General features: G+C 36.1%; 2 protein-coding genes across 3 annotated transcripts; one reads left to right on the top strand and one right to left on the bottom strand.

The window, feature by feature from the left end:
• The first annotated feature begins 8885 nt into the window (after window positions 1-8885).
• On the top strand, window positions 8886-11153 carry LOC144711303 (non-specific lipid transfer protein GPI-anchored 1-like). 2 transcript variants are annotated; one of them, XM_078585252.1, is made up of 5 exons: window positions 8886-9143; window positions 9212-9339; window positions 10480-10533; window positions 10741-10858; window positions 10994-11153. In XM_078585252.1, exons 1-5 carry the CDS (start codon window positions 8893-8895, stop codon window positions 11031-11033), a joined length of 591 nt encoding a protein of 196 aa, XP_078441378.1. In that variant the 5' UTR covers window positions 8886-8892; the 3' UTR covers window positions 11034-11153. The 2 variants fall into 2 exon arrangements, with proteins under 2 accessions (XP_078441378.1, XP_078441379.1); XM_078585253.1 differs by lacking the exon at window positions 9212-9339 and having other exon boundaries at window positions 8886-9211.
• Window positions 11154-24106: 12953 nt separating this feature from the next.
• On the bottom strand, window positions 24107-26243 carry RPL27 (ribosomal protein large subunit 27). The gene is made up of 4 exons (XM_078584992.1): window positions 26089-26243; window positions 25669-26004; window positions 24547-24648; window positions 24107-24422 (listed from the first exon to the last, which is right to left on the bottom strand). Exons 2-4 carry the CDS (start codon window positions 25966-25968, stop codon window positions 24246-24248), a joined length of 579 nt encoding a protein of 192 aa, XP_078441118.1. The 5' UTR covers window positions 25969-26004; window positions 26089-26243; the 3' UTR covers window positions 24107-24245.
• Between the last annotated feature and the right edge of the window lie 889 nt (window positions 26244-27132).

Raw genomic sequence — 27132 nt, 5'->3', positions numbered from 1 at the left:
TCTTTAAGTCTCCACCCTTGGATGATTTATGGATTGAATGGCTGGATCTTCTTCTCTGGCTTGGATCCACGTCCAAGGGTGTCGTCCAATCAGCATCCAAGCACCTTAAATAATCATGACTGGATGTTCCCCTTGCCTTCCTTTATTTGGCCCAAGATGCCTCTCTTAGTGGGATTAATGGAGCTTCCGTAGTTGGCCTTTAGACTAGAGCCAGCTGTCTTGATTTGGGCTTCCTTTCTTGGCCCAGGGCCAAATAGCTTCTACTTGATTTAAATATACCCTTTATTCATGAAAGATTCACCTAATTCCTACATCTTCCACATAAACTAAGAAGAGAGTGAGATTCATTCCACTTAACTCATTGAGTTGAGTGGGGTTAGTCCCACAAATGACAATATTTAACTCAAAATTAGAAAACGCTGATTTTATTTCATGATTTTTCACAACTTAACATAAATGTTGATAATATATCCAGATAAAGATAAAGAAGTAGATAAATTAGCCAGATTTTCACATATATATTACTATCATTTTGGATTTATCATTTATCATGTTATTATTTGAATTAACTGAATATTTGTGCATTAGCTATAAATTCTAATTTTTGATTAACCTCCTTGTCTTCTTTAAAGTCAAGCAGTTTTAGTATTGATGACTATTTTATAGTTTTATATGTGTAAACAATTTACCAGAAGGAGATGACTTAATTCTTAAAGAGTTGGAGAATTATTGAGAGTTTAGTGATTCTCAAAAGGGCCTTGAAAAAAGCAAAGGGTGTTGCGGGCCTTCAAAAGAGAAATTTGAAGGAGATGGGCCATGATAGGGCCTGGCCATTGGGCTCTTAAAATACTTGCAAGAATGAAGCTAAAGATTACAAGAATTGAGCTCTCAACCCATGGATAAAAGGAGGTAAAATAGCAAGAAAAAGAATACAAAATGCCCAAGGTGGTATTTTAGTAATTCTTCCTATGAATATAAATACTATTTTTCTCCCTCATTTCCCCTCATTCTGCACGGTATCTAACAAGTAACTGGCCAGTAAGACAAGACATTTTTCTGAATCCAGGTTGTTCAACCTACTTAATGTAAGTTTAATGAAGTTTTCTCTTAATCTCACTCTTATTTGCATTGAAAAATTCTTGATCCTGGAAAAATATGAGGATCCAGACTTGAGAGGAAGTATTCAGGGCACATTAAGGTAGCATTGAGGTTTTAGGAACCTAGATTGCTATTTTCCAATCACTATCTATCCAGTTATCATTTAAAACCATCATTTTCTCGCTCTAAAAACTTATTTCCCTTATTTTCTCTCTCTAGAATAGACTCTTTCTCATTCTCTTTCTAGAAATTCATCCCTATCCCTTGTTTATTCCCTAAAATTTTCATATAAAATTTCCTTCATTCGCACCTTTACATCCCTTCTCAAACTCCTTCTACACCCCTTCTTCATTTTCTCTCTCTGTCTCCTCATTTTGACATTTTCTCTCTCTAGATCAGTATTTTATCACTCTAAAATCTATGACTATATCTATCTATTACTCCTCTCTCATTTGCCATTCCAATTCCAAAAATCACGTTTAAATTGTGTCATCTAGGGCAAAACAATCAATATTTGTGCTCTTGTTGCCGCCGTTGTGCATGGCGCGTGTACGGCAGGAACATTCCTACGCCCACTACTCCACATATGTGCAGTGTTGGATATTATGTGGCCGTCAAGCCGATCACAACACCATGTTTATTTAAGTTCACTGAATAAAATATTTACACTCATTACTATTCTGGTGGTATCTATAATGAAGTCCATGAATACGTGGAATGACATAATGAATTATGTTGAGATCATAATAGAGTGATCACTAGTCTTTAAACATGTAATCTAAATATTCCTATTCAATGGATAGTCAAGATAGACATCAAATTATCCGAATAGAATAGCACTAGCAGATCATACTTGTACGATAGGTATAGCCGATGATGTGGCTATTAGTGGGATAACACTAAGGATTGATAGTGGGTGCTCTTTGTGAAAAACGTTCACTGAATTGATCCGTACAAATCCCTAAATGCTGTTATACCTAAATGCCGATCAGGTTGATTTCATGTCACTATAGTATAAGTGATCCATTGACCTGAGACACCAAGGATATCTCCTGAATGGATGACTACATTTTGAATACAACTTACGAGCCTCTAATCATGAGATGCAAACAAGTCATAGCTCGGATGTAGTAAGAAGTTTGTAGAGATGATTGAGTGGTCAAGATGGGATCATCCGCCTATGGTATAAGAGGAGATGGACTCAAGAAAGACGGCGTAGAAAAATCCCTGGCCAGGGTAGTGGGGATACTAGAGTAGGTGTTTTCCAAATATCTCCATTACTCCTTACGGTTTGACGATAAACCATACCTGAAGTCATTTGAGAGTCTTGCATGGATGATGGATTGTACATAAACGGTAACTGATGACAGAAAAGGTTCCATGAGAGAGTTCAACACTACTAGGTATCTTCTAGTGCACGAGGTGTAGCTTGGCACCCCACAGGCTGGAACCTTAACCTATCGATTGGGTAAATCAATCCTCATTAATAAGGTTGATCAATAATTTTGATTTGGCCACTAAAGTTATTAATTAGAATGATACATGGGCCTAGAGGGTCACACGCATAAGGTCATAAGGGTATCGATAGATATATTTTACTTTTAGAGTTTTTGAAGTGAAATCTAAATAGGAAATGGGCTCTCATTTCAATCACCTAGGCCAGCCAGATTTGAGAGCCCCTCCCTTTCTCCACGATCTTCCCCACTCATCCAAGGAGAGTGTCTTCATGGTGAGAAGATCTTCTAGATTTTCAAGAAGAACTAAATAAGATGACGTGGAGATCGAAGCATCGAGTGATCGCATGGATACTTCTAGAGACCGGATACGTGAAAGGCTTCAGAACGATCTCAGAGCGGCATAGTCCATGCTTGAACAAGTTACCCAAAAGGTACGTTCAATATTTGATTTTAAAGATTGATTATGAATCAATCAACATGCTTCCACATCCATGGAATTGTGTTTTTCATTGATGAACTAAGGCACAAAACCAATTGGTAGAGCACGTACCTCCCGTGCAGAAAAGCCCCTATTCAGAACATAGCCAAATCGCATTCCGCAGCCACTCCACCATTGCTCTGCAGTTGCTACACTGCCGCTCCACCGCTAGCGCCAATGACGATCACCGGAGCAGGTAATTTTGACCTCTCCTGCATTTAAATTTTAAAAAATTAGGAAAAAAATTGGAAACATTAGGCAAAATATTATAAGCATTTAATATTCTAAAAAAATGGAAAAATCCCTAAAAATCCATAATCAATTTCTAGTGAGTTTATCATCTAAACAAATTCTAAAAAATCGCTACATCTCGTTTTTAATAACTCTAGTGGTATTTAATGTAAATTAAATTCCATAAAATTAAAAAATATTTTTTCCAATTTCTGATGTTAATTGACATTAGAAATATAACTGTAAAATATTTTTAGTTTTTTCCTTATACTTCTTTTTCAAATTAAACCCTAGGAAAAAATATAAATTAATTAAAATCTAAAAAACATTCCAGAAATTTTATCTCTCATCTTTAAACTCATTCTTTCATTTCCAGCTATAAAAAAGTCTGAAATTTGTTCCTCTCTGTGGATCGACCCCTTACTTGCCCTATTACCATTGTAGAATATTTATTGGAAATTTTAATAAATATTCTTGGTTAAGTCTGGATTAAAATAATGACATTGAAACCCCAAATTTGGGCATATCAGAGGGACAAATAAAAAGAAAAAATGCAGGAAAAAAATACCTCTCACTCATAATCCAATTGGAAATCAACTTGAAGTGAAATGATATGAGGACAAATGTTGATTGTTTTTTGTACTGGGGTGAAAAGTACTCCATCTAGCCAATCCTTCTCAAAAGGAATCATATGAGGAAGCCTTAGTCGGTCGTCGAAAAGAGGAAATGATGGAAAAGGTCTCACGAGGTGAAGAAAAATGTTGATTCATCCAGAATTTAAACGATTGAATCCCCATCTAGTGTATATTGCGCATGATGGTTTTCAAATGATCAGATAAGAAAATAGAAGGAAGAGCTACAGGATTCAAAATACACTGACTTCAAAAGGAAAGGTTGCCTTTACATGATAATAGTCCATGAAGAACTCAACATATTGAGTGGGAATGCGTACATACCGGATTAGATCAAATTTATGAATCCAAATTCATAAGTAAAAACATACATATTTAAGGCTTTTTTTGCCGATCCTTTGATTGATATTATCCAAAATTTACATAATATAAATTCTTAAATCATGTGGAACATTACGTTAAAATTACCATTCATGCAAAACATGCTTGGGAATTTTTAATGGGGTGAAGAATACTTTTTTCTTTAATTATTCTCTTAAGTTAGTTGTTCTACATTGTTCAGGACTGAATTGAATTACATAAATAAAAGAACTTTTTTTATCCATGGGCATTAATGTTTAGGCCCAATGGCGGTTGGCGAGCGCACGTGCCTCAATAGCACAAGGGAGACCTCAACACAAGGCTGTCATGAAAAAGACCAGACAAGGCTCAGAACATGACAGGCCCAATGCAAAGATAATTAGTTTGCACATGAACACGAAAAAGTTGGTAATTTTCATTTTACATTAGATTCCCAATAGCATTTAGATGACAACTCCGGTTTTCGACATTTTTGATAAGTGATATCCTCTATCTAGTTTATTCCAGCTTTGATGCTTGGGCATTCCGATGAAAGTAATAGAAGTTTCACAGCCAAACAAGCTACAATATTATGTAGATAAGAAATCAAAAGTGATGGGGCTTCCAGTCGATCCAGTCTGCAGCCTGCATGATAACATGCCAAACGTTAAGTGATGTTTTAATCTCAATTGTTAACTCTTCGTTAGTGAAGATTCAGTTGTCTACGTTATATCTGACCTCTTGTTTATCTTCTTTCTTTTTGTAGGCTTCTGACTAGCAGCAGCTTTGAATGACGACAAACAAATCAAGGAAGAGGAAGGTTGAAGGGACAACTAAAACATTATTGAGGTCTACTTGTGAAAATTAATTGCAGCCTTTAGATCTTCAATCTTGGAGATCAGATGGTTAGGGGCAGATCCATCCATCTCCACCCTGGGTCAGTGACTATGTCATCCGGATGGTAGTTTCTCGCCAAATGGAACCACAGTTTGGTCATCCAATGGCTCATAGAGATCCCTACATCAGACGACCCTATCTACTACCATTGAGGTCCTGTAACCCTGAAAATCTCTCTTTTGCCCTGAATTTGAGCATGTTCTGACAAACTTTCTAGGTAGTGTCAGGATAACTATCCTTGGGTTTTCATCACTATCTACGGGGTGATAACAACTCCTTGGAAGCTTAGGAAGCTTACGACGGCCCTCCTTTATCCACCCACCTGCACCAGGGTGATTCAGGTGAGCTTATGAGCTCAGTATCCTAAATTTATATGCTTTTTAACCAATTTTATTTGCTTAAAGTAAATTTAGAATTCAGATAGAGTGAGATTTCATCAGATGATACGAGATCAGTCTTTTGAATGCAATTTCGCAAACATTTGCCAGGCATTATCAATTTGTCCTGTATCAATTCATTTTATCTTTTAAAAAATATATAAAGAAATAAGTATTAAATATATGTACCCATATAAGTAGTATTTTATAACTATAATCTACCCCAAGTCATAGGTTAATATGAACATTGATTCCTTTTATTAATCCTAACTATCCCTTTGTATTTTTTCCCTCTCTATAAAAGTAAATAAACTCTTCTAAAAGCCAACACCTATTCTTCCCCTATTACTTTTAATGTTAAATCTTTATTGTATACAATTATTTAGGTACCTAATTAACTTATATATACTTAAATAATATCATTATTCTTGTCATCAATATTATCCCCCTCTTGTCATTATCTCTTCTCTTTTACCTTAAAGTGAAATTCCTATGGACCAACTCCTTAATTTCAATATTGCTTTACTTACTATACCTATCACTCATATCTCAGATGTAATTCACATATTAATTAAAATCCAAACATAAATCTTCCACTTTCTTGCTTTTTTATTCCTTCATTATGATACTAAAATTTGTTTTCAGTCTCCCACTTATGATACTCAGTAAATATGAATAAGATATTTTCTTGGAAATATATTACACCTACCTTTCCCTAGTTCCCACTATCAGGATCTACTATTATATATTATTATGTATCATCTTAAATTTTATCTTTGTTTAATCACTTCCGTACACTTGCTACTTATCTTCCAGGTTTTCAATATATTCTCCTAATATCACCTTATCCTTTTCTTATACTACTATTTAACTATTTTTATTATGAATCCTTATTTTCATCTTTTTGGCCAAACCTTAAACCTAAATTTCTCTGCATGATAAATATATGATTTTAAGATTTGTGAAATAAAAACTAGGGGACATAATGGTATGCCATGATTTGATGGTAGCATATAGTTTGAAGGTACAGAAAATAGCGTATTCAACAAAAGGGGAATCAACCGCACTTCCACTTTGAATAAGAGAGCAAGACTTAGACACCATTTCTTAAATTCAAGTACATCTAAATCTATAGGTGGTGTGTTGGGAGCATTGATTGCAAAAAGCAAGGAATTAGTTACTCCCCTGGACCTCTCTATGCATGAGCTTTTATTGAAGCATATCTTCCACAAAATATCAATGAATATATTTTGATAGAAAACAACTTATTTGAGATTATGAAAGAGTTTGAAAGTAGAATGGTATACTCTGTTTTTTGATACGTTGTTGTGTTCTGGGTCATATAAAAAGGATTGTAGGCATAAATTATACTTCTCGTCACCAGACTAAAATAGCCTTAACACAAACCACATCGATTCCAATCAAAACTTTGCCAAAAAAGCTATGAGTTTAACACTAGATAGTCCACAATTCATACAGAACTAATTTTGAATTTTTTTCCCTGAAACATAAAGTAGGCAAAAAGGCCATCGAAGTGGCCATCCAAGTGCAGACATTTTTTTCCTAAAATTGTTGAAGATGAAATGCTACGCAGTGATAACATGCATGTTTAGCGCTTTAATATGATCATTTTTACATCTATATTTACATTAAGTCACTCATAATTGCATGTTATCAAGCTTAAATGATTATATATATTTTCGGATGATTTTCTGATTTTGTTTCGCATTTTTGTGATGTTTCTAACAATAGATTCTAAACAATTTAATTTTATGAGACGATTTATGATTTTGTGGAATTTTTCCATATCAAATTTCAAAAGATATGAATTCTCTAAGACGAAATATATATATTTATACGTGTTTTTTTTGGCGCAGGGTGATGTGGCATGTTCACGTCCACTCAATGAATACAAAGATAAAAAAGAAGAAAGAAGAAAGATGGTGACATGGCTTGTTGACGCACCGCCACATCAACCTCGAGAAAATGTCTTTTTATACCTTCTTTTGTTTTTTTCTTTGTCCTTTTTCCAGGTACACATGGCGCAAACTACGAAAAGCGCCAGCGCGGAATATGAAAAGTAGCAGAAACTTAGGCGCTTTCACTTTCTAACAGACATGGAAAATGAGGATGCTGATGAGTGAGAGAAAAGGAAATCAAGGACTAGGATGGGCTCAACTTGAAACAGCCGTAACTTATGATTTACAAGTCCAACTGAGCTGAAATTTTCAGCATTGCTTCGTCTTCCCCTCCTCTTTCCATCCATACCCTCTGAGGCCTGGATCATTTTGAAATTCATCTTAAACATGCTTCCTACTTGCGTGGACAGATTGAAAGATAGTGAATCGCTGTGGTCCATCAAGTGTGTTCTTGGTTTCCTGGGTGTGTGGGAAGAGGCATTAGAGAAGAGGAGAACTTACCGACACTCATAAATCCTGGTGATCCTGGTAGAGTATAAGGATTTAAGTTAAGTGTCTTCGCCTTACGTTGTCACTTTCTCAGCATCATAATTCGCTTAATTAGTGTTCTTCATCACATTTTCACTCACATTTTACTCCTTTATACTCTCTTATCTGGTCTCTCTATCTTCTCCATCAAACCTTCTACATTCAACCCCTAAGTTTACTAAACAATATTCTTCAACTCGTAAGAAACCAGTTTAGATTGAATCCGGGCTGGCTATCTGGCATTCAGTCTAGATATGATCGTGGATTCAATATATGTTTCCACATATATATGGAATCCTTGCCGCTTCTCCTCATAACGAGTAAATTGTATCCTCATAACCTATATGCAAAATATGTTTAGGCTTTTATTTTATCGCCCGTCGACATCCTCATTATCCACACATGCCCACTTTAATTCCATCCCCGTTGAAGTAATAATAAAAAGATTGGCTCCTGTCAATGGGGAAGCAAAAACTTAAATTGGAGTTTCAATCAAATCAGATCCTGCTTGACTATTCAAGGATAAGACCAAAGACTCTTAAGAACAGTGATGCGTAACGTTTACTACCCGTCAACACCATCATTATCCATACGAGCCTAACCCCAAAAGCTATTTGGACCCGTCAATGGGGATTTAAAGGGCGAGTAGACATCAGAGTTTTACTGAAAACAGCTCTTGATTGACGATTCAGGGTATAAGAGCAAAGATTTTTATGATGCAAGTCAAGCTTACGCGCTTCCTTCTTCCCTCTCACGACCGGCGGTGGCCGTTAGTCTACCCTAAGACCAAGGGCGGACATCTATCCTCTCCTACAGTCTCCATGCAGCACAATAATTCTCTTTATTATCAATTTATCATATCAGCTACCTTTTCTGCAGTCCAATCCTTTATAAAGTCCCTCCAAAATCCAATTGGAAGGCCAAAATTACAAGACGATGGGCACCATGACTAGCGCGCTTGTCTTCCTTTCTGTGTTCATTCTACTCAGCGGGGCAACGGCGGATCTTACTGATAGATGCAACGCCGTGCCGATTAATCTGATGTTCTGCCTCAAATACGCTGTTGGTGAGGCGGATATGCCAGCGAACTATTGCTGCCCAGCAGCTCGGAATGAGAGCGCTTACTGTTTGTGTGATCTCGTTCGGTTTGTTTACAAGGCCGAGACTTTGCAGGGTTATACTCTTAAGTATGACCGCGTGGTTAACTTGTATAGTATTTGTAGTATTCCAGACGGTAACATCTCTTTATGCCCAGGTATGACTCAACCTGTAAGAGATCTTCGAGAGAGAGACTGAAGATAGAAGATGAAGAAAGAAAGAAGAAGAAAGAAGAAGCGAGAAGAAAGATGAGCGCTGAGCGAATAGTTGGAATAGTGGATCGTTGTATTTTCCCCAAATTTAAGTGTTTACATTGGTTGCATATATATAGGGGATTTGTAATCGTAAATATAGTAATGAGCCGTTGTTTTATATATCCGTTGTAACGACATCAACGGATACATAAATTCAGAAGTGCTTAATCATGACCGTTATATCGCACATGGGTCCACCGATCTCATCCGTTGGATCGGTGAATTGGTGCGAGAGCTTATAACGGTCACAAGTAATCGTGACCGTTATAACGCCTATGAGTCCACCGATCTCATCTGTTGGATCGGTGGATTAGTGCGACAGTTATTCTGTTGAGTAATCCTATTCTATCTTTAATCCTAATTTCTGTCTTTAATCCTATTCTATGTTTAAACTAATATTGGATCCTAATTTCTATCTCTAACGAGTATACGGTAGTTAATCATTACTACCTAATCTTGGTTAAGTCCCTATCGAGCCATCCTGTGACTGTGCCGAGTAGAACTCCTCCTTAACAGGTTTTTCCTTTGAAGTTTTATTCGGGAATTCGTCTTGTTTCTTACAAGTTTTTTTTTCGTCTATATCTCTGTTGAAGGATAGAGATATTATGAGGAATGTTCACAATACCTGGATTCAGAATTTTTTTATGATAGTGCTCGTTAGACAGGGAGGAAGACGAGGAGGAAAGACATCACAGTATTTTTCTTATGATGTTTTCTGTAAAACCAAGGTTTTACAGAAAACATCATAAGAAAAATCCCTCCAATAAAGACCATTTTCTACCAAGGTTCTGAGTGATTTTATTGAAGGAATGTTTCCAATAAAGACCGTTTGTTCTTCATTTCTCTTTTGGCTTTTAAAATTATTCCATCGAGAAAGTGATTCAGAAGAATACGGGGGTAATTCATACGCGCATCTCTTTCTTTTATCAAGGGTTCTGCAAGTTGACATGCACCACAAATAATTTCAACTCAACTTCTTTCATTCTCCAAACTTTCTTAAAATTTTCCATTAAAGCCTGTTCAATCACGACTTAAAAAATCCCTCCAATAGTATCTGATGACTGAACCCGGGTATTGAGAACATTCCCTCGTTTTCGTAAGTTTTTTCTGTTTATCGAAAAACCCATTAATCATTTCGCCCACTCCCTTTCTGATGAATGATTATTCTCAGACATTCTCGGCCTGCCACCGGGCTCTCCAGACTTGGCGGCCTTCAACAGCACCGGTAAGGAATTCTCGACATTAGAAAAAACGATGGATGATGACCGAAGGTTACAGATACAGGGAACAGGACTGGGAAGTCATCCGTTCATCCCTCTACATTACATTTCCTTCATCAGTTCTGCCCAGTTATTCGCTCTTTGGGAAGAATGACTTCCTCTCGCAAGCGCTCTCGCTCTATTTTCCTCTCACTCTTCTTCTCTCTACCAAGGCACACATCGCCCGTCGCCGCGGTCACCACCACCACCTCGCCGCCGTCGCGCCACACCGCCACCGCCACCGCGCCACCGCGCCACCGCCGTTCCAGCCCCGCGCCGCCGGCGCCTCTGGTATCCGCTTGACCACCTGACAAACTATCTCTTATTTGTTTTCAGTCTCTCACCCGCTCTAAATCTATCTGTCACCTTCTCCATCTCTAAATCTATCAGTTGCTCTTAACCTCTATATGAAAAACCTTTGATTAGGAAGGAGACAACGGTCCGCCTCCTTCAGGAGATGCTATGAAGGTCCATGAGTATAACTGAAGGACAAGGGTCGGCAGTATAACAGTCTGATTTTGAGGCTACTAATAACCCATCCACGAACTTGATTCGAGGTTATGTTATCATAATTTGTCGTCATGTCTATCTTTTGTTCTCTCTCTCTCTCTCTCTCTCTCTCTCTCTCTCTCTCTCTCTCTCTCTCTCTCTCTCTCTCTCTCTCTCTCTCTCTCTGTCTCTGTCTCTCTCTCTCTCTCTTTTGTTCTCTGTCTGTCTGTCTGTCTGTCTTTCTCTCCTGTTCCTCTCTATCTGTCTGTCTCTCTCTCTCTTGTTCTCTCTCGTTATCTGTCTGTCTGTCTCTCTCTCTCCTGTTCTCTCTCTCTATCTGTCTGTCTGTCTGTCTCTCTCTCTCTCTCTCGTTCTCTCTCTTTATCTATCTTTCTCTCTCTCTCGTTCTCTCTCTTTATCTGTCTGTCTCTCTCTCTCTCTCTCGTTCTCTCTCTTTATCTATCTGTCTCTCTCTCTCGTTCTCTCTCTTTATCTGTCTGTCTGTCTCTCTCTCTCTCTCGTTCTCTCTCTTTATCTATCTGTCTCTCTCTCTCTCGTTCTCTCTCTTTATCTGTCTCTCTCTCTCTTGTTCTCTCTTTATCTGTCTGCCTCTCTCTCTCTCTCTCTCTCTCTCTCTCTCTCTCTCTCTCTCTCTCTCTCTCTGTATCTCTCTCTCTCTCCGTCTCTATCTGTGATTTGTTAGCCTTAATGGCTAAACGATGGAGGATCCTAAGATGAATCTTCTCTATTTCCTCCGTCTTGAATACATCCTGTCATGTGAATTTAATATACAGAAAGATGAAAAAGACAATGAAACAAAATGAGATGGTTAAATGTGTGCAAAATGATTGAAATTTTTAAATGAGAAGAGAATATGGAGGACTCGATTCGTGGGCAAGAAATGCAAAAATAAATAGTAGGAATAAATGATATCTATGGTATACGTAGAATAGGTATGAATGTTGAGGAATTCTCAACATTTATTAAAAAGGCCTATTACCTTTAAGAACCTAATTGTATTTTTCTTGGATCCGGTCAACAGAGTATTCCCCATAAGAACGTATTTACATTTTTCTTAGATCCGGTATGCAGAATATTCCCCATAAGAACGTTGTGACAGCACCTTTAATCACAGACGTACCCATTGCATTAAGACGTCAATCTTTAAAACATTATTTATTATAGAATTCCCTCTATTACCATAATCATATAATTGTGCTCACAATTGTAACACACATTTTTTTCATGAATTACAAATGTTCTATTAATTTGTATTATCCCCGATAGTTTTATATAGATATAATTATGTATAAAATATGAATTTATATTTCAAGATTAGAAATGTAGAATTGATCGGTAGCCTACTTTTAAAATAAAGAAACTGTTTCATTTATTTCTGATAGAACTTCCTCGATTTTCATATTCATATGAATATATTTCAAGAATAAAAAAACTTGGAATAATGTCACACACCATCACAAAACGCCACCTCTTGCTGATGAGTTGGAATGATAACGAGTTCTTCCGTCCTTTGAAAAGGGATGGTGGACTTAGTTCTAAGGTGCTGGACTTTAGCGTCTGTTTTCAGATATGACATGAGCCTCATCTCTGCCACCACCAGCGATGCCAAATGCACATAACTTGCCACCCATCAACTGCTCGCTGGCATCTATCTCCTACCATCACTGTCACAATGAGTGGCAATATCTTTTTTGTGCCCTCCACTCCACTGGATGCCACCACTACTGACCTTCTCCAACCCTCCCAAGGCACTGGCTAAGGTATTTTTGACAGAGTAAATAGTTATTTCCAATATTAGATTTCCATAAAAACACCCAAAATTATACTGAATGTAAATAAATTAGGTTTAATAGTATAAAACTTTTCTGAATTCCAAGAATTACCTGAATTAGTTTTATCTAGTTTCATTTCATTAAATGAAATTTAATTCCTAAAAGAAGTATTCAAATGAAAAAAATAAATTGAAGCTAAAATTCACATACTCATTACTTGCTCCTTGGGGATTTAACTATTTCTTGACCTACGCTCATAAAGAAAATTATAAATACTGTCAAATAAACAAAAAGCCTTGAATAACATTTCTAACCCTAATTTCTGGTTTATCAGTCCGTAGAATTGGGACACCACGGACATCTTATTTGTGGATGGTTATATGTCCACTGTGAAAAAATGTGTCTAATGACAAGATTCAAATAACTCTTCAATCATTTATAGGAAGAAGTACGCTAAGGTGATTAAACAGTTGGGATGGGATTGTTCACCCTCAATATAGTACAAAATTGACTCTAGGAAGACGATGTATTAAAACCCTTGCTAGGATAGTGAAGATATTGGAGAAGAAGTTCTTGAATAATCTCCATTAGTTAGTGATTGTTGTAATGATAAATTAGGGTTTGACAATTAACCGTACCCTAAGTCATGTGGAAGACTTGCATAGATGAAGGATTATACATAGAAACAAATGATGATAAAGATTCCATGACGGAGTTTATTTGATACTTTGTACCTTCTAGAGCACAAGGTGTATCTTAGTATCTCACAAGCTTGAAACTTAATCTAACAGTTGGGTTGATCATTTATTAACAGTTGAGATAGTTCATTAATAAGGTTGTCCAATAAGTGTTAGTAAAGTTTGATTAAGTGAACACCTAGCCCTATAGGATCACCTGAATAAGATCTTTGAATGCTGGGGGATATACTAAAAATTTCTTGGGAACTTTTTCAAAAAGACCTATATAAATTTTTAAAAAGGGGGATACCTATTTTACATGCCCATTATAGCCATATCTGGTCCCCCCCCCCAGCTGTTGTCTTATTTTTTTCTTGATCTTCTCACTACTCGAAAATTTGGGGCATCTCTATAGCTCTCTCTCTCTCTTACCCCATATAAATGTTATTAACAAAGCCATTTCAATCCAATCCATCCCAGAACTGGATACATTATGATGATTAAAAATATTATCAAAATGAAATGGAAAAAGCCAGAATAATGTCATTGACCCTTGGATGTAGACCAGACTGTTAAATTAGTTGGAGTATTGTCTCCATCATGCACTCACTTTTATGTTTACAGATTGACCTTGGAATTGAATAAAGTTCTCATCATACTCTGACTTAAGTCATGCCGTATGAATAACGCTGCAAACTGAATATAATTGTCACATACTCGTCATTTATTTCGGTGTGCATCCTCCTAATTCATGCTTAAGATATCTTCCCTCTATGAAGGTACAGGCTTATCTGTTTTTCATATCTCCATTGTTGTATAAAGGCTATTTCTGTGTAGTTTTTCATAACATCCATCATGTCATAGACCTTTTCAACCATACCTTCTTTGCATTGCGTTCAAAATGTGCATTTAGTGACATTCAAAATGTGCCTTACCTTCTTCCTTAATTTCCTTGTATTCATACCATGATCCAACATTATAACTCTCCAAAAGACGTTCTAGCTTAACTTTGTTGTTTCTCGCACAAGTTCTATACAAATATCTTTCCAGAGACACTAATGAATCCAAAATAAGCCATGAAATAATACTCAGCTTAAGCCCATGTTTGCATCATATTACTGATACTATCTTGATTTGAAAATGGATTCTCAGTTCATGCCCTAAATGAAGCTTTTGATTAAAATAACAACTTTCAATGTAACGTTTACACATTTTACAGCTCCAATTATTTTCATGCAAAAATGTATTTTAAAACTATTAAGTTGAATGAGTTTAATTCTTCTCTCTAGTATGTTATTTAATCTTCTAAAAAGTTAAAAAGATAAAGAGAGAAGAAGAAGTTTATAATTAAATAAATACAAAGGACGGCTCTGTCATCTAGCGACCTACCTAGCTACCAGGTGCAACGGTGCCCACACGAGCCATAGGTCAGCAAGCACAAAGTGCTCAAGCCCATCAGCAGCCAGCAAACGGCAACGGTTAAGAAATAGCCCAAAACAAGGCCAACTAATAAGGTGAATTATACTGTAATTAAATAGGTTAATTACTATCATTTTTTGTAAAAAAATTATAAAATAATATTTATAATCAACCCCCTACTTAATTCAAATGATATGTAATATGAAAATAATGAGTAGAGGGGTCATCCATATAGAAGCAGAGTTCAAGGATTTAATTCAAGATAATTAACATGGAGTTTTAATAAATTTAATCTTGATTATATATAATCTGACTCTGAGGGGAAGGTAAGATATCCAATATTAAAGAGGGATGGTCTCTATTGACTTCCTTTCTAAATAAAAGGATAGATACCAGGAGATGATAAGGGAAAACAATTCAGAAGATGGGGATATGACAGATGAGAGAATATGAAAAGAATATAGTTCCTCAGTTCATTCAATCTGGTCCTCAAAAGAAGATCTAGAATCAAAAGTGTAACGAGATAAGAGTACTTAATATAGGATTTTAAAAAATTATGGTTGGTGAAGAAAGTTTAAATTTTGAGGGGGGTAAGGGACAGATAAACTATCTAAATTTTACGGTTTTTATGTCTGATAATAGAATCTCATCATTAGCTAACTTCCTTCTTCAATCAAGACAATGGCTAGTACATTTTTCCCTTGCCAAGACAATTAAGAAGAACACAAATCAAGATCACTAAAGAAAGGAACTGAAAATTAAATAAAATACCAGGATAAAATTTGATCCAAGGAGAGCTCCCACTGACTGCAGAGTGTGATCAAACATCCAAGGAGGGAAAAAATTAGGAATTCATACCTAGGGTAGAGGGGTGAGACAATTCCACTTTTGTCTCTAGGTTTTCCTTAATTTTCTATAGTTTTGGGGCTCTTCTTATCAACCCACTTGTGTGGATAGAAAGAGGATACAATGCAGAACTATCCCCCCAAATTTGAGCTCAATCCGATGGTGATTGAGACGCACATGGCCTTTTATCCTTTTGGCCTTCTCTCTCTCTCCACAAAATTTGCAGAGAAATCCCTCCACTTTTGTGCAATTTTATTTTGACACAGTTCTAAGAAATGTTTGGGTATATGCCCCTATGCTTCTCCATATCCTTCATTATCTCTCCTTTTCTTCATGTTTCCACTCAATAATTTCAAAAGAAATCAGTAAAAATCACGAAAATTCAGGAGAATATACTAAAAAAATTTATTTCATTTTAAATAGGATTACATGCAATCTTAATTTATTTAAGTCTAAATAAAAAGGCAACATGTGTGAGGTTAATACTGCAATTACATGTTAACAGCAACCCTCCTCATCGCTAGGGATCGTCAAACGTCATCCATCACGTCACACGTCACCGTGACGGGCACGTGACGGATAACGTGACGGTGATGAATTAGAGGGTCCGTGACGGTGACGGTGACGGTGAGGGATTTCCCGTGACGGTGACGTGACGGTGACGGGCCGGTCCGGACGAGTGAAGTGACGAATAGTCCGTCACGGATGACGTCCGTGACAGATCTTCTTCTTCTTCTTTTGTTGCCTTCCCCACTCGTTAACTCGCCCTTGTCGGTTGCAGGTACGTGGTGGTGGGGAATGAGCCGTTCCTGTAGACGGTAGGGTACGTGGCAGTGGGGAACAAGCCATTCCTCCTCCTCCTCCTCCTCCTCCTCCTCTTCCTCCTCCACCTCCTCGTCCTCCTCGTCCTCCTTGTCCTCGTCCTCCTCCTCTTCCTCCTACACCTCCTCGTCCTCCTCGTCCTCGTCCTCGTCCTCCTCCTCCTCCTCCGCCTCCTCCTCCTACTCCTCCTCCTCCTTCTTCTTCTTCTGTTGCCTTCTCTGCTCGTCATCTCACCCTTGTTGGTTTCAGGTACATGGCGGTGGGAACGAGCCGTTCCTGAAGACGTACAACAACAGCTTCATTGGGGCGACGTTCCCGTCACTGCGGAACGTACAGAGCGCGCTGGCAGCAGCAAAGCTGGTGGGGACGGTGAAGGCGACTGTGCCGCTGAACGCGGACGTGTAGGAGTCGGGGACGGGGCTGCCGTCAGGGGCCACTTCCGGCGGACATCTGCGATCTGATGGTGGCATTGTGCAGTCACAAACAAAATCCCAGCCTCGAGGGCTAGGGGAATTTCCCATCACTAGTGACGGTGACACCGTCACCTTGACGGTGATGTGACGGAACGAGGATGCGACGACGCGTGACGGGTTCATGAAGGATTTTTTGAAAATCCTCAGACGCGTGACGTGATGGTGACGTGATGAACATTTCATCATGTCACCGTTCGTCACGAACCATCATCCGTCCAGTCACGTCCGGGGCGTCACGTCCCAGACGTGCCATTCCCTACTCATCGCCCACACAAGACTCACACAAGGCACATAACACGGATTAACCTTGGCATGCACGTAAAAGAGAAAATTTTTATTCATCCAATGTTGTTGTCCACTCAACATTTATATAGGAAATTTTGATTTTTAAAGCTTCTGATATGGGATAACTGCTAAGCAATTATTTTCAGCTACACACTGGGTTAGTCCTAGGAGTGACAAGATGGATAATGGCCCAATAGGTTGGATCTTAAGAAAATTTGAGAGAAATCATGACCAGGATTTGAGTCGACCCTACCCAAATAATGTATCATATTGAGTCGATAAGGGCATTGATATAATCTCATTGTTTGTTATTCTTACAGATGATCGGAGCATAGAAATTCCATCTAATATTTTATTATTTTATTTATTTATCTCTGTGGTATGATTGGCTGCAGCCACTAATGAGAATGGTGGGGCCATGCTCACAATGAATTGGGAAAGAGATAGATAACAAGGTGAAAGATGTGCCTACTAAGGAGGTGGGTCACATGACAAGGGGGGTGCACCTGACTTAGTGAGGTCCACAACTGCAGTTTAATTGCATTCACTGGAGCACTTATCAAGGAGATCAGACGTCCAGGGACAAATCTATCCATCGCTCACCCTAGTTGTCATCTCAATTAGTTACATGGTGGTTTCGGACCGGGGGGAAACCCTTGGGGACTCCAATGGGCCTTGGCAAACTACCTTGGCCAGACCACTCCATCTACAACTACTGGAGGCCTTCCAAAGCTGTTAAAAAGGGTGTACGATCCCCATTTTGCATATATTTTAATCCAGATCCAAGGCAGGAAAGGGGGACTCATCCAACAACAGGATGCGTCAAGGGAGAGCAGCAACACCTCGCCCAGGGTCTCCATTGCCTAAGTCAGCGCTATAGAGGAAGACGGTTGGGACGCATGCCACAATTCGGGGGGCAACAAATGGTGCCCAACCCTTAGTTGTCCAAATCTGGGCACTTCGAGTAATGACCTGAACATCCTGTGGTACAAATTTACATATTTTCTTAATATGCATTATTTATTTTATCTATACGCAAGCCAAAAATTTTATTGTGAATATCATTTCCTCATTTAGCCTATACCAAGCATTTTGAAACACACTTGCCATGCAATGACAAAAATTCACATTATTTTATTATATTTTCCCTAATTAAGTATACTTAATAAATGTAATTTCTATATACGCCACATTATTTTATTTTTATCTACCCATGAGTCATATAATATTATAAATATTCAACTCTTAGTTACTCATTCATCCTAAATATCATCTCTCTCAATAAAAAAAAATAAACTCTTATAAAATTAAATTAAATATAGTCTATTCCTATATCATTTGCTCTTCAACTCTTATTGTGTATAAAGACATCTCTACCTCACTAAGCTATATAAAATTAGATAATACCTTTATTATTATCCTTCTTTTTATAACTTGCTACTACAAAATAATTTTCTTCACTATCTAAATCATAGTATTCTTCACTACTATATGCCTCAATAATTCTTACATATAACCTACTGCTCATTGAAGAAAATAATCATGCTAAAAATCTCACCTAGTAACTATAGTATACTTATTAATCTCTCTTCACCTTACTTCTTCTCCATCTTGATTAAAATAAAGAAAACTATCTTCCAATACGTATCTTATTATATTGGTTCACAATAATTATACAAATGAATTTCAATCCGCCCTCCCTACTTATTCTCTTCGTCTTCATTATCTTCTCGTTCTATCACGTTATCCCTTAATTCACTGAACTATGCATCTAATCCTTTTTATTAACCTTATTTTCATCTTACTCTACATAAGTATAACTCAACTAATGGATACATCTCTAAAGGCCAGTCCTTAATGACACGACCTCACTCCCATTATGCATATTTGAGCGAGTTTCCTATAATTGTAAATTTATATAATTTAGGTGGGTTAAATTTACAATAATATTAAAATTAACACTGTAATTTGGTTTCATCAGACAACTCCTATGGTTTTAGAGAACTACCAATGAACCAGAAATATTTTCAAATAAATTACAGAATGGTGCATCCACGCCCAGCTATGTTATTGTCCACCTTTTCATGTGGAATCTCCCCCACCATAGAAATTATCAGCCTTTGAACATGGTTATCTATTGTGGAAACCACTATTAGATAAAAGGGGTTTGATAATAATTTTTTTATACAAATTTTGAATTTTAAAATATGAAATAATATACTCAATTAGAAAAAATTACGAAGAAAATAATTAATTATAAAATGTTTAAATATTAGTTCAACTTCAATAATACCATTCAACAAATGACACAATTACTATATCTAAAAAAACTTATGTCATAAACTTACAATACAGATATTAAATATTATAATACATTTTTGAATAAAATATTAAATAAAAAACTAATAATATGTGCAAATTAAAAGAATACTCGTATTTTTCAGAAATAAATAATAGAAAATTCTTCCTCTTAATAAACATTAATGTTAAGAACAACGAATCGGAAAATTAATGTTTTCAAAAAATATAATAATTTATATTTCACTTGATATGACATTAATTTTAATAATATATATTCTATAAAAAATAATAATTTATTTTCATATTGTAACTTTTTATCTTAATAATACATCTCTTACACCATTGATGACATTTTAAAAATAAATATTATTTTTTTCTTAACAATCATTAGAATCACATTTTTTAGCTAATTATTTTAGATAAATAAAAATATATAACCTGAAAATTTAAATATAAATGTAATAACTAAGCTTAATTTTAATAAAATACTTAACCAACTTGTTTTGAGAAAAAAATTAATAAGATTATGTTCTCACAAGTATTTAATGTATGTTCATGTCCATGTCGATGTTCAAAAAAAATAGAGTGACGTTCAGAAATATTTAAAATAAAAATTTTCAATTATAATTTAAGTCAAGAAGTAACTTTTCCAACAAGCAAGCATCACATTGAAGGATAATATTATACAGGAATATAAACTTGAAAACCTAAAATGCATAAAAATTTAATTAGATACTAAAAATCTAGACTTATACAAATTATTACAAAACGTTAAATACGGTAAATGATTGATTTTTATTATTTTTGCACAGTGAGATTCCAAAATTTTGAGGGTCCAAAAAATGAATACGCTAATACAACTCACATCTTGTTAAATTATACAATTTAGAGCTGTGATAATTTTTTGGAAGTGAAAGGATAAAAATATGATTATTTACTTGACATTAAACACAAGAAAAATATTAATTGGTCACCTCACATGTTCAACCAAAGTAGTGCTCTGTTCATTGACTCCCATCTCTAAGTACCACTTCTGCTTGCAATGGGGACAATTCATCAATTAAGGCTAGGTGAGACAAACGCTTCTTGTCCCCCCTAAATTTCCCTTATTTAATTTTTTTCCAACCCTCCATCATATTTGATATTTTAGTACATGAAACTGTGTGCTTTGGTATTCCACCCTTACTGAAAATCCTTATGTTTTATGTAGAGTCATTAATCTATGTTGATCATTATATTGATATAGAGTCATTAATCTATGAAAATTATCAATTTCATCCTGAATTAACATTCCATAAATATCTCTTATAATCTTTTTGAAGTTTTCGTCTAATGTTTTGTGGTTAAAGTTAATCTCTATTTATCTTTCAATTTGATTTAGTATTTGCCTATCTATCTAGATAGCAATGATGTAAATCAAAATTAAATAACTTTCTCTTTGAAATATTAGAAGTTTCATGAAGGGGAAAATTATATAAAAAATAAGCCTTATGGATGTCATAGAAGTATCATGTGGAGAAAACATCTAAAAAGAGTGTAGCAAATATACTTGTGAAGTCATAGAAGTATCATAAAGGAAGTAAAGAAATATCTTATAATCCATACACCATGATGTTCAGTTATGGTTAAGTTTTTTTTAATGCTTGAACTAACCATTTTATTCATAAAAATGGCATGTGTAATATATGGTAGAAAGAGAATAAAGTGATGCTAGGTAATATTGAAAATGATATTAGGGTGATAAATATTTGACTAGTTTCCATACAATTACAGAAGAAAACGACTTCATTAAGAGAATTGTGTCATGGATTGTGAAATATTTAGGCAAAAACAAGATGTATGACCCCTGACCTGTGACTTGTGTGAACCTATGAAGACTGAAATACATTATTGTGGAATGATAATGAAAATGTTCTCATAGTTAAACTGGAGTTTAAGTTGATTTTCAAGAGACTTGAGACGAGCCCATCGAGGCCTGTTGACACACGCTTTATCATAATAAGTAATTGAGATTGAACTCGCATGATATCTTTCAGGTGAATATTGTGGATATTATTCAACCATTTTCAAATATTCATACATTAAGTTTATATTTCAGCCTCTCTCAATTTTCTAAAATTTTCGTAGAAATCCTCATTTTGGGCTGCGTTGGAATGAACCAAGAATTAAGTGTATGAGGCCACATTAGTCTGTACAAAACACTTGATGTCTTAAATTTTAGAATAGATTGTTTGATGATAACCCCTTAAAGATATGAGATATCTGGGTAATCCATGGCAAGTCTAAGACATACAAAAAATAGGAGTGATATGACATAATTTATTGCTCCTACTTTTATTAAAACGTATGCACTACGCTAAACATAATTTAATTCGTAAATGTAATAAAATGCATGCATGTTATTATTATTGTATTACACCTGAAAGTTAGCCTAAGTCCAACTTTCTGCATTCTTTAAACTCCATAACCTTATTTGAGATTTAATGTACAAGAAAATTTTGGTTCGTCAACCTTTGATTTTGTTTGGAATATACGACTGAAGTGAATTGATTAGTAAAAAATTATAAAACCTATTAAATAAAAGATAGAGTGACCACAATGATTCAGATTAAACATAATTACAACTATCTAGCTTTTATCATATATTACCATGAGTCATCATTCAGTAATTGTTATTTAGATGAAGAGATTAAATGTTTTAACATTCAAGATAAATAATGTGAAATTAAGAACGAAACTGAAGTGAAATGAGGAAGAAGTGAGATATTTTACCCTGACATATGTAGTGCTATTTATTTTATTGGGAAGATGTAGAGGTAGAAACCCCTACTAACACAGTAGTGATATGCTGATAATACAGGCATTCTGACAGTGCAAAAGGAACCAAGGTGATGCAAACTGAAGTGCTGACTAGGGAGATGACTAGCAGATATAAAAGGAGGAATGCAAGTGTCTGCCCCAGATGGTCTGATCCTAACTGGGCCATTGGATCACAAAACCATCCTAGTTGACAGACCATGATAAGAGAGATTGACCCTCTCCTGTATTTTTTGTGTTTCCTTGAAAGGAAACACATAAAATACTGGTGGAGTTCTAATTATTGCCCAGAATCCTGCGAAAGTTCAGTAGGAAATTCTCCATCAAATGTATCTGCTTTTTGAATCAGTATCTCACCTTCTTCTCCTTGAAGAGTTGGTCCAGCAAAGTTTGGGTGCCTGGCAAGTGCTTTCCTTTAGGAACTTTAGAATGAAAGGGGACTTTCTGTTCAGTTCTATAATGTTATGACTGAAGATTGATCTATAGAGGATAATCTTCGATTACTCGCCATTTGATCTGAATATGATTGGCATAATAGTGTAATCCGAATTCAAATTTAAATTCTAGTTACATCAGATTTTGAATTAAGAGCCAGCTCATCTTTCTCTTAATCCAATTTCATTCATATCCAAGTTAGACCATTCCTGCACGTTCGGCGTCCACTCAAAACTTTTTAAATTCTTTGAGTGAAAATGCATCGTCGAGATTATAAATATTTTTCATTAAATCAAATTTGTGACTTCGCTGATGCCAAGATATGAGTACTCAAATGATTGAGTACAAACTCGACATTTAAGTGTGAGTAATTTGAGAAGCTATAGGAAGACAGATGAAAATAAATGGGAGGATAATTTGAACTGATATTTCAATGTAAGAGGAAAGGAATTCAAAAGAGATATAACAAAAAGCTGATGGGCTGAATGCCTACTCCTCAAGAAGACTATTTGAAGCAAGAATTCTTCCTGATTCTGGAACACCTGATGCATAACATCGATCTAATGTGAATCATCTAAACCATAGTTCTTCATACATGTTGTCAATCCATATCAAACCTCCTCCTATGCATCTTACTCGGCATTATAATATGTGGGGTAATAGTTAAATCAACGATCCGTTCATCAACAAATTCTGGTAACTTATGAATTTAAATAATCAAATTCCATATATTGAGACATCAAGTATAAGTAGAGTGAAAACTCACACATTGTCATGGATCTAACTCCTAAAGACCGCCCTCTCAAGAATGAACTCATTCTTACTCCGGAAAACTTTAAGATCACAGCTCTTCAAGCACGAGAGTGATCTGACTTGAACACATGGTAATTAAAAGCTACATTAAACGCCATGTGGGAATTAAAAGCTGCATTAATCCTCTGTTGAAACCTTATTCGTATTCTAATCTTATGGATAACATGCCTTGTGTTGATTTTTTCTGTTAAAGAAAAAGAGGGAAGATCACCCAAAATCGGTGATCAACCTGAACTTATGTTCAATATTTACTTTATATCTCAATGGTCATTCAGATTTATGGACGTTTTTCTAATTTTTGGTTTTTGCCATGGTTACAAGCGTCAAAAGGCCACAAAAGACTGTCTTATTCAACCCAAAAAAAATCAATAAAAAGAAAGAAAACTCTGGCCCATGTTATAACTAAAAAAATGGTCTCGAGGATATGTTACATTGGGCATGAAGGAAAAAAAGATAAGAAACAGATAAAGAAAGCTTTCTCACATTAAGGAGCTTCTCAGTTACCTGACTAGCAGAGAGGGTTTTCCTCAGAAGCCTCATCAACTGAAGCCAGAATTAGTTGTGGGGGAAGCAGGTTTTCCTTCTTGGCCTTCTTCTTCTCTCTCTGGAGCCTGAAGTACTCCCTCTTTCTAACCTTGTAGCTGTCTGGGTTCTCTGGCTGTTCAACTCTGGGGTAAACACTAACCTGTTTCAAACATAAGAAATCCCTAGGAAAAATTAAAATTAACTCTAGGAAAACTTCGATTCATTGAAGTCGTCGCCCTTTGAAGAATAGAAATGGGAAAAATAATCAAGATTGATGAACAAACCTTCTTCCTGTCAGGTCCAAACTTCTCAAACTTCACCATCCCATCAATCAGAGAGAAGAGGGTGTGGTCCTTTCCCAGCCCAACATTCTTACCAGGATGAAACTGAGAAAGACAATAGGAATAACTTGATGTAAGTCTAATAACCCACATGAAAATCCAATAATAGTGTAGTCATAAATTATAAATTATATCCCTACATGTGGGACTCAGTCATGAAAATAAATGAAGTGAATAAATTACAAAAAAAGCTTTGAAAAAACTATTTCACCAGTAACCAGGATCGTTTGAATCCATCAGAAGAAGAGGCTTCAGGCAGAGAGCTGTGAAGCACTAATTAATTATAAATTGTAACTCAAGGTTAACCTTAATTGGTTAAACAGTGCGAAAATTCACAGCTCTAGCAAGATTAAACTTAGGTAATTATTAGATTAGTATGTGTTCAAAAACCAATAATAATGTCGAATTAAATCAGAAATCAGCCCTAAGGTTGGAACTCGGTCATGAAGGTAAATGCAGTAAAAATATTACAAAAATAAGCTTAAAGAAAAATATTTCTTTAGTCATCAGGATCGTTACAATCCATCTGAAGAAGAGGTGCCAGGCAGAGAGCTGTAAACAACGAGTCAATTGGTTGGTATTTTAACTCGAGGTTAACCTAAATTGGTTGAATGCACTTCTTTAGGAAGATTAAACTACTGTAATGTACTGATGAATAAAGTTTTAAGATAGGACACGAGGAACATTGAGATAAAATTATGCAAATATAAGAACGCCCTAAGTATAGTATTGAAGCTCAAGCTTAACCTAAATTGGTTCAACAGTGGGTTAATTCTCAACTCTAACAAGATTAAACTACCGTAACGCGATCAGGAAAAAAGTGTTCGAGATAAGAGACGAAGAACAGTGAGATAAAAATTAGGTAATTATAGTATTGTAGCTCAAGCTTAGCCTAAATTGGTTCAACAATGCGAAAGTTTACAGCTCTAGCCAAATTAAACTACCCAAATGTGATCAGCAACCAAGTAATCAAGATAGAAAACGAAGAACAACGACATTAACCCAGGCAATTATAAGAATGCCCTAATTTAGGTCAGCTCCATGATCAAATCGAAAGATTTATACCTTGGTTCCGCGTTGGCGGACGATGATGGAGCCAGCCTTGGCCGCCTGATCGCCGTAGATCTTCACACCGAGTCTCTGGCCCTTGGAATCGCGACCGTTCTTCGTGCTTCCGGCTCCCTTCTTGTGGGCCGCCTCAATTGTCAGCGGGGTCGAGCTCAGCGGGAAGGAGACGCTCCCCCTTCCGCGCGTGCCCAACGAAGAGCTCTCTCCTCTAAATACAGACGAAGAGGCGGACCCCGAGACCAGGGAAAGCCCTTTGAATGGCGCGACAAGGCTGAATCCGACGGATGCCACCGCCATAGCCACCGAAAGAGAGCTCGATGGGCGCCCCAAGACCTGGAGAATCGAAAATCGAAGAGAGATTCAACAATTTGGAAGAACTGGGGAGAAAATTTCAAGGGGGTTGCAGGAAATCCTTACCGGGTCGAAGGAAAGGAAGAAGATTGAGCGGTCGGTGTTGGGAAAAATGAAGGAAAATGGATGAAATTGAGGAGGAAGAAGGTCTTATCCTATCCCCGACGAGAGGAGTAGCGTTGGAGAAGATGAACTTATCGGAGCTAAGGCGGGTCTGGGTGAAACCGCTATCGGATACTTGTTAGAAACCCGATAGGGAGATGCACTGCATGATTTTATAATCCTAAGAATATATAGTGCAAGTCTGATTTATCACTAAAACTGCACCTCATTGGAATAACATCATGGGATACTCTGATGGGCATTACCAAGAGTATAAATTGAAAGGAAAAGGGGCTAAATTTTATTTCTCCTTCATTTTTCTCCTTGGGAAGAGTTGTATCCTATTTGTGTAATATTTTTTTATGAGTGTGATTTTTAATATTTATCTACCCTGAAATTTGTTTCTTCTTTTCAGAATTTTTTTGCTAAATGATATAATTATTCATAAATAATTTAATAGGTGCTATTTTATCTAATATATTTTCTCTCCCATTAGTAATTGTAAAAGATCTGACAATATTGTGGTGCCCTTGCAATGTGAAAAAATATTTTTACTGAAGCCAGTTGTATTTACCATATATGTAGATATATGCATCAATTATGGGTTAGTTCCTTATATAGTTACAAATATGAGTGCCCCATAATATAATAACTTATTTTAATTTTTGAAAATATAATTTGCATTTATTTTTAAAAAATTAATTTAATTTTAATTTAAATTATAATTTAATTATTTAATTTATACTTAGTTTCATCTTGTGGACGAACAATAAGCGCTACCTCACCTTACGCATGACCTAGTGATTTTGGGCTTAAACATATAATTTTTTCGAAAATAGTAAGAAATATCCAACTCCCTAACACATTACTTCCCATAGAGGAGATCCATCTATGGATTAGAAATATGATTTTGTTATCTTGAGTGTTCCAAAACTGTAATGATGGAAATATAGGTGGCAGTTAAGCTAAGCACATATTTCACATTTTGTCCAACATTTATTGATTCGA

The sequence above is a fragment of the Wolffia australiana genome, chromosome 13 (genome assembly GCF_029677425.1).
Source record: "Wolffia australiana isolate 7733 chromosome 13, ASM2967742v1".
NCBI lineage: Eukaryota > Viridiplantae > Streptophyta > Magnoliopsida > Alismatales > Araceae > Wolffia > Wolffia australiana.
Note: the sequence above shows the minus strand (reverse complement) of the source record. Positions and strands in the feature narration are given on the sequence as shown.